The sequence below is a fragment of the Pholis gunnellus genome (assembly GCF_910591455.1).
Source record: "Pholis gunnellus genome assembly, chromosome: 11".
NCBI classification, from domain to species: domain Eukaryota; kingdom Metazoa; phylum Chordata; class Actinopteri; order Perciformes; family Pholidae; genus Pholis; species Pholis gunnellus.
The window spans coordinates 8,830,594-8,839,469 of NC_136538.1; the positions used below are offsets into that span (position 1 = coordinate 8,830,594).

Consider the following 8,876-nt stretch of genomic DNA (forward strand, 5'->3'; position numbering starts at 1 on the left):
CATGGAAGCAGGCGCTCTTTTGATGGCGTGGCCAGGAGAAACACTGGTGCTCTCAAAGTCAGAAGAAATCCTCCTCAAACACCCTCCTCCATGCACAATAGATTCCATTTAAATGATTCATGAGCAGCGCAGGGTAACAGATTTAAAGTTGTGTTCTAATTTTAAAGCTGCAACGTGTCACCTGGGTTTTATTGGGTCAAAATGATTCTGTTCATGTTTTACTCTGCTCTGTTTCCCCACTTAATTGGAAATGAACTGACATAGAAAAAAAACGACTCTTCATTATGTGATAAACATGGGAAGATGTGCCACAGAGATACTGTTTGTAGCTCTAATCAATGTTTTAATGTTTCATTTGACTTCTGAGGACATGTGTTGAACTATTTATTGTGCTTACTAATATATGTTGTTTACTTATATGCAGTTTGAGTGGAAAGTTAAACTGCATGGCGTCATCTATTTTTTTATGGAGCTATATGGAGAAAGATTTTTGTATAATGACAATAATAATAATAATAATAACAATAATAGTAACAAACTATTGCATCTGGAGTTTAATTATATCCTTACCAACTTTTATATTCATATTTTATTGTACCTTCTAACGAAACTGTTCTGATTGGCCAGAGAGCGTCAAACGCCATCTCCCAGAGTGCACCGCGGCAGGGCTCCGCGTCTCCCATTGGCTGCTCTCTCCCAGCGGCGGAGGCAGACATGAGGTAGTGGTGAGAGCCCGGCGGAGAGCTGCGGAGCTGAAATCAAGCGCACACACGGAGCGGCTCACACCGTGCAGTGCCGTGCGGCTCAGGAAGACGCTCCGCGCCGCTCAAGCTGAAGGCTGCTCCGGCTGAATGAAGGGCTCCGTCCATGCGGAGGCTAGCGCTCATTCTGCTGCCCTGTGCCGTCGCCGTCCTGGTGCACTTGTGGTTGGCACATCGACCGTCCTCCACGCCGCTGGACAACAGCACACACTCCGGTACTTTTTTTGTTTTTACCACAATCCCGGGCTTCGCCTCCTCAAAGCCTCGCAACTTTTGACATCCGACCGAGCGGCTGGCTAACTTTGCTTTCACCGCCCCGGTGTGTCTGTTGCTGTTTGTTAGTTTGTGTGGGAAACAGGTAGTTTGTGCTTCGCTCGTGAGACTGTGTGACCGCACTGCAGCGCGTGTGTGTGTTCATGTGTGGCGTTTTGGTGAGGAATGATGTGACTGTAACACTTCAGTAGTGTTGGGCGTTGAAGGGATAGTCTAACGTCTGGAAACCGACCGAAGCGAGCTGAGCATTTCTGTCCTGTTACTACTGCGGATCTCTGCGCTGCTTTCACACGGACCATCACTTCTGATCAGGGAGGAATATAGTTAAATAATATAGTTTTAATAATATAGTTTAACCACCTTTTGATGCATGAAGACAATTTCCATGATGTCAATTCTAGGATGCATCACAAAGTAAGTCAGCTCAAACTAAATATTAGAGGAAACCTGCTGTCAGAATCAGGAATGGGAAGCACACATCAAGCATTCCTCAAAGTGTGATTTTGTATCATTTTGTTTATGTCTAATTGTTGCCCTGTCATTGTCACCAACTGTGTGTCTTCTCTTCTCCTCATCCACCTCCTCACTGAATAAGAAATGACGTCCTGTTGTTTTGCCATCTCAATATTTCAGCATGTCTTTCTGTCTCTCCGATGCAGATGAATCGTTACCTTTCTCTGAAGTTTTGGTGGGAGTGTTGTCAGCCAGACACCACTATGAACTGCGACAAGCGATAAGGGAGACCTGGCTGGGCTACCTCCGAGATCACCCTCTCTACCAGCACAGGTCTGTAGGGTGCAGCTCCAACTTCAACACTTGTCTTTCTCAAGGACAGATTCATACGGTGGGAATAAAGCCTGCAGCCGTCAGCAAATCACTGACAGCCCCACCAACCCTCTCATCTTCACCTGACCAGCGGCCAATATTGTTCTCTTTCATTCTCTGTTGTTGTTGGGGGGTTTTTTTTTGGTCCATTTCCTTCTAATTCAGAGATCTGAGCAAAGATACGGTGCGATGGCCTTTAAGCAACCCTCTGTAACCATGGCAACGGAGGGCGGATAAGATGGACAAGCTTTAGAAAATCTTACAGCCTAATATTGTAAAAAAAAAAGGAGGAGAATGCAGGTGTGTGTTTTTTATTTTTTGCTTATTTTTTAGAGTGGGGGTGAAGTTCATCGTGGGCGAACATGGGTGTCCCATTCCAGAGGAGGACAGAGAGGATCCCTACTCCTGCTCCCTCCTGAACGTCACGCAGCCAGGTAAAATAATGATAATAATGATAATATTAATAATAATGATAATGATGATTTGCCTCACCCACTGTAGCAGCTGTACTATGGAAAGATACTCTGTGCAATCTGTTGCTTGGCTGTGCAGTCGTCAATAGTGGAGCGGAGGCAGAATAAGTTGAAAGAATGCATATTCAGAGAAGAAGTAAAACACCGTATTCATGTTCACCCACAGCTCAAGGACACCATTCTTTATCCTCTCCGTACCCAAGGCCAACGCAGACATCTCTCCCAGCTGCTGCTGCTGCAGCCGTAGCTAGAACTGCGTGTTAACACTTGTAAAGGAGAACTATACGAAGCACCGACGCGCCGTATAGGAAATAATTGAACAGGCTTTCTGTCAGAAGGAAGAACGACAGTCATTGTCACGTCTCTCACCTTCACAGAAGCCAGTTCAATGCAGCCATTTCACTACTTCCCCCCCCCCCCGGCCGGTTCATTGTTATCCGCCTTCATGAAAACACAATTACTGCTCATCAGAATGGGCTTTTTCAGGCGGCGGCCTTTAGGGTCACGGTGACGTTTTAGTCTCTGCTCTCCGCCGCGTTAATGGCTGTAAGTGTTGACGTGATTTGCTTCAGAATGGCGGGCGGGCGGCTTTGCGGCGAGATGCTCGTTGTGATTGGAAGAGAAAGAGACAACGGCTGCTTTTAAGCACGGTTGGGCACCTGACTTAGGATTCAGGTCAAAGCACACGTTAAGCGCACAATTTATTGTTGTTGAAATATGAATGTGCTGCATTCATCACAAGGGATTGTTCTTTGGGACTACAGTAAGATGAATGCTAATTTGCCTCTCCGACTCTGTTTTAATAATTCTTGTTTGTTTTGTATTTGAAAGAAAAAAGTCTTAACTTTATATAAAGCCTTTTTTAACAATGTTTGATTAATCGTTTCAGCTCATATACATACATACAGCTCATATAAATTTGTGTGTTTGAACCGTTTGTTGGACAAATCAAGTTCCAGAGGAGGACCGACTCTGCTTGTTGTGTAGTAAGTAAGGTGGACTTGAGAATGAGGTTCCCTTTTTGTTTTCCTGTCTCGTCCGCGAGGTCATAAGGGATGTAGTCCGTAGTAAAGTGACCTCCATTTATGTTGATCTCTTTCGGCTGGAGGACTATATAGAAAACCTGAGTTGTGCTTCAGGAAAATAACTTTTTTTGTAGCAGATTTTATAAGACAAGTTTAGGAGAGAAGGCAGATAATTTTGTTAAAGGCCAAGCGGTAAAATAACCGATAACTTTGTAATGTAATGACGTGTATGACCGCTGCAAATGTATTTTTGGTGTCTTGTAAACCTATGGGGGTTTGGGTACTTTGTGTGCGTGGCACGGAAATATAGAAAAAAGAACAAATCGGTCAATCACAAGTAATTCAAGGAAGTCATTTTGTCAAGTGTTTTAGTATTTACCTACATTTTATAGGCCACATGTTAATTAATCAAGAAAATGATCGACAGATTAACCAACAATGTTAATATTTGTCAAACGCAGCCCTTAATGTGGTTTGATTTCTACATTGCATAATTAACTGTTGAACTGTAAACAATGTAGAGTATTATAGACCCTTTTAGTTGTTGCCTAATATTGAAAAGAATCTCCAATACAGTAAATAACTGTAAATTTGCTCTTAATTATTTATGAGTCATGCAAAGTTCTGTTACTTTTCTCACCAGAATAAACCAGCAATCTCGCACTGGCCAGTGCGAAGAGAAGCACGGCTTTGTTTTGATAATGGGCACAAACTAATCATGTGGTGAGCACAGGACTATGTAATATATGTCCTCACACACACTGGTAAAACCCACTCAGTCACTGTGAGAAACATTTGGTTTGATAAAGTGCTGCTTTCTCTTTGTCCGTGTCCTTCACCTCGAATTGTCTTTATTTGGAAGTGAGCAGCAGAACTTGTGTAGAATGCATAAAGAAAAAAAAAAAAAAAGCCTGCTTCCCTTTAACAGCCTTGATCTTTTCATTGATCTCCTGGGTAATAAACTGCTCTTTTGTAATTAAGAAACCACACTCACGAGCACAAGCTCGCTTTTGAAGACGGCGGTCCCAAGAACCGGCTTGTCAAAGTGCTGATGGTGTAGCTTTTACCAGAGTCTGCCTTCTTCTCTACCCGAATCGCTCCGTCTTCATCACGGGAAAGAGGCGGTCAGCATGTTGGGACTGTAATAAATTTAATGTGTGCTCGTGCGGTAATCTCTGACCATCCCTCTGTGCCAGTGGCAGGCCAGGATGCGGAGATAGAGATCGTGAGGGTGTCTGACCCCTCGGTGCTCGCCCCCTCCGACGTGTCGGCCATCGCCTTGGATTTCAAGGTCCTCCACCCGGTGGTGATCACCAGGCTCGGGGTGTTTCCCAGCGGGACCAAGCCAGAGCTTCAGAGCAATGTGACCGTGAAGCTTCTCCAGCTGGACCAGGAGGTAACAGAACCTCCACCTCCTGAGCATATTGTATCCCGTGCTGCGCTGTGTTTCTGGTGGATACACAGCCTGGGGGAAGCTGGAGGACTCGGTGCTGCTGGAGCTTTTTACTGCCTCAGTTCAAGACGTGTAGTATTCACTTTAGGTGAAGGGATATTTGCATCTCGTTTTTATTTTCTTTGCAGGAGGCTGTGGTCACTGCTCGCTTCAGTGCCATCAGCACAGGCACCATGGTGAGCGGGCTGTGGTACAAACCAGTGGAGCAGTTCATCTTGCCTAAGGTCAGTTCCTCACATGCATTTCTAATATCCTGCCGACAACCCCGAGATGATGAGTCAAATCCCCCCCCAACCGACACCCGCCCCTCCAAAGAAGAGTCTCAAAATGTTTCAATTATTTAGCTCTTTTACGTTAAACTGTTTAAATATATTTTCTGTCAAGTTCTATTTAAATAATGCAGTTCCTTCAAAGAAAATCCCTCTGAAGACCCGACGCTGAACACGACTATCTAAAATCACAGTATCTCAGAATTGATCTCTTATTCTTTTCCTAGAATTGGTAACATAACTATGCGTAGTTCCCTCCCGGAAGCATCTCAGGAAATAACTTCGATATTTCCCAACAGAAAATAAAATGCTAAATGTTATTCCAAAGCCTTCTCCACGATGCCTTTTAAAGAGGAACTTAACACCCGGTTAAAATGCAGTGTTTTGCTGCCGTCTCTGGTTGAAAGTTTCAAGCTTATTTAGCACGTCCATCATAAAAAAAATGTGCTTTGTTGCACCTCCAACCACACCCAGTAGTGATGTCACAGGGTCCCGGAGTACATCTGTACATCACTGCTACAAAGTGAGACGTTAAACCACAGCAAAAACAAGATTTTCAGGGTGTTAAGTTAATCTTATGACAATGAATAAGCAATAATGAAATTGTACAGAGGACATGACGTCACTGTCCTCCGCGGTAGCGATGCTGCTCAGTGTATCGTACAGTATAATGTTGCTCAGTTTAAATAGGGCTTGACAGAACAACACCACGCTACATGTGCAAAGAATGAAATGTCTGCTGTTTCTCCAGGGTTTTGAGGGGACGCTGGTTTGGGAGAATATGGCCTCTGCTGGATTGACAACGGTCAACTCGTCCGTGCAGCTCAATGACGGAGGAGTCCTCAAGATCTCATCTGTACGTACCGACAGGGAATCATAAATAAATGTATTAAGAATATTCCCTTTCAAGTTTTAAAGTGAAGGAAAGACATACTTTTTTTTGTTGCTGTTTTCTTGAATTGCAGATCGCAGAGGGCGTATTGCCTCATAGAAGTGCGCTTGGATTTCCTGGTTTGGCTGGAGGGTTCACATTTACTATCTATGGTTGGTCCAGCAACAGAATTTAAGTCAGAGCTTTTTTTAATGAAAACAGTGTGATCACAATCAAATGAGCCAACCGTTGTAAAATGAGTCCCTGTGTAAAAAAAAACAACCCATTGTTCTCTCCTGCAGGTTATGAGATTAGCTCCTTTTCCTTTTTCATACCTGCCAAATCGAAATCACATTTCTTTTTCTCCTCTCTACCCTGTTGTGTTGCATTATTGATATACCTGCATGTGTTTGCATTTGAGTTTATCTGGGAACGGATTTGTAGCCATTTTTGGGGGGGAAACAAATACCATCCAAAATATCTCTGAGAACAGAACTAATGGTCCATTCTGTCAAATGTTACACTTGTATTTGATTGTTTTAGCAGCCAGTGATTTAAGTTATCATCCTTCAAAAGTGCCTTGATGTATCCAAACAAAAGTTAATGTGACTTTTTAAAATCTCATTCCGGAAGAAAACCCTTTGCCTAATTTGTCCTGTTTCCTCTCCCTATGTCCACACCCACCCCCACACCCCACCTGTGTCAGATGAAGACGGCCTGTCGGGGCTCCTGCGAGGCCGCCCGGCCAGGATGGAGCGCCACGCCTCCAGGCTGAGGCAGGAGGATGCCGCCTTGCAGCAGGAGAGCCTCAGGCACGGCGACATGGTGTTCGTGGACGTGGTCGACACCTACAGGAACGTGCCTTCCAAACTGCTTCAGTTCTATAAATGGTACGGCAAGTGCTAATGACTCGATTCTCTGTCTCCAAATTGCCCGGTGCCTCTGAGGAAATCAGCAACCTGAAATGAAAGTGTGTCGTCGCCTCAAAACGTCTCGCTGTTAGAAACACGATTGCAATCACTCAGTCGGAAAAAGGACAGTTGTGAGTCATCGGGTATTTTTATTTAGTTGCAAGACCTGCCGCCCTTCACTCTCGGTGATATTTGAATGTAAATCCATTTTGGGATATTGCCAAAAATCAGAAGGTGGGCTTTAATAAAGGTTGCAAATTCCCTCTCCGGCAGGTCTGTGGGAAACGCTGACTTTAATCTGCTGCTGAAGACGGATGATGATTGTTACATCGACGTGGACTCGGTATTAATGAAAATTGACCATAAGGGTCTCAAGCGCAGCAATTTCTGGTGGGGGAAGTAAGTACAAACTGATCCTGTTGACGACGTATATTTTGCTGTTGTTTTCAGTCCACTTAGTGAACTTCAGTGCACCGTGTCAGCTAAACTCGAGATGAAAGACTCGGGAACGCTCTCTGTCAAAAACAATGATGGGTCCGTTGAAAGGGAGACGGGATGTGATGATAATGTTTTCTCCCATCCTGACCCAGTTTCAGGCAGAGCTGGGCAGTGGACCGCATTGGGAAGTGGCAGGAGCTGGAGTACGCTAGTCCAGCATACCCGGCGTTTGCCTGCGGCTCGGGCTACGTGGTCTCTCGTGACCTGGTCCAGTGGCTCGCCAGTAATGCAGATAAACTGAAGGCCTACCAGGTACAGTACCCGAGGGCTAGAGACTGTGGGGGGGGCTATGGTGGCAGATAGTCGTGAATATAATGAGAGGAGTCTGTCCCGGCTCTCTTGTTTTCAGGGAGAAGACGTGAGCATGGGGATATGGATGGCAGCTGTTGGACCACAGAAATATCAGGTAAAAGAATGTAACTGCATATCCAATGAATTTGGTTTGGTACATATTTATGTGTGTCTGTGAAATACAATTGATCAGACTGCCAGCGATAGAAAGATGAAGTCCTACACGCTCCATCGTTGTCCCCGGTGTTTTCACGGTCCGCTATCTATCTGGATGAGATACGCATTCAATGTCTGACATTAGGAATTATTAGGGGGAAAAAACGAGTAGTAATACAATGTACAATATTTGTTTCTCGAGGAAGGAGTCGCACATCTAGGATTTTATGACATAGTTTAAGATGCAATATCAATTGAAAGGGAAAACATAAAAAAAAAATGTAAGATGTTTCTCTGAATTGTAATATTAGCCTCTAAAGTCAATTCTACAAGCGTTTCTGGTTTTTACAATGTTGTGGTTTTAGTTTGTTAAATCAAAGTTCATCTTGTGAATAATAAGTTTAGTGTGGGTTATCCACCCAGCTCTCTTGCATTGCTTCTTTTACACAAGTTGGTGCAGTTCAAAGTGCTCTACATGTGACCGACACACAAGATTAATTGGCGAGTGTGTGTGAGGCTAATAACCCAATCAGCCTGTGCATGTTAACACAGCCACTGTCCTGCCCCCCCTTTTGCTATTGCCAGGACCCCGGCTGGCTGTGTGAGAAAGAGTGCTACCTGGACATGCTGTCGTCACCCCAACACACCGCCGAGGAGCTGCTCACCCTCTGGGACAGGAAGAGGGCCTGTGGAGACCCCTGTGGTTGTCCATGGGGCCACTAAATGTGACTCACAATCGCCACGCGGCGCTGTGGGTAAAATGCACTCAGCACTGGTTGTCAGTTCGGTTATGTGGTTTCCTTATTACCCCAAACTGAGTAGTTTCAGAGTTTTATCAGCTACAATTTTATGATAAAACAATTAGGAGTTTTGAAATGTGGGGGTATAATCTTAAAAACGTTTAGATTTCATTGCAGGTCATAAAACATTTGCAGCTTGAGAATACGTTAAATACTCCCGTGCAGCTGTAGCATTGTGCATTTGTATCATGAACTCAGTTCTTATATAGTGTGTGATAAGGACAAGAACCATCTGCAATACCAGCATGTGCTGGTCATCATGTAAAGAAT

General features: G+C 44.4%; 1 protein-coding gene across 2 annotated transcripts; it reads left to right on the forward strand.

The window, feature by feature from the left end:
* Positions 1-867: 867 nt before the first annotated feature.
* Positions 868-8,665, forward strand: b3galnt2 (beta-1,3-N-acetylgalactosaminyltransferase 2; the record flags this gene model as incomplete). Of its 2 annotated transcripts, XM_079169438.1 has the most annotated exons (12): positions 868-976; positions 1,694-1,820; positions 2,193-2,293; positions 4,554-4,753; positions 4,939-5,034; positions 5,831-5,935; positions 6,045-6,123; positions 6,657-6,840; positions 7,135-7,260; positions 7,452-7,611; positions 7,709-7,765; positions 8,392-8,665. In XM_079169438.1, 12 exons carry the CDS (start codon positions 868-870, stop codon positions 8,527-8,529), a joined length of 1,482 nt encoding a protein of 493 aa, XP_079025564.1. In that variant the 3' UTR covers positions 8,530-8,665. The 2 variants fall into 2 exon arrangements, with proteins under 2 accessions (XP_079025564.1, XP_079025565.1); XM_079169439.1 differs by lacking the exon at positions 7,135-7,260.
* Positions 8,666-8,876: the final 211 nt, after the last annotated feature.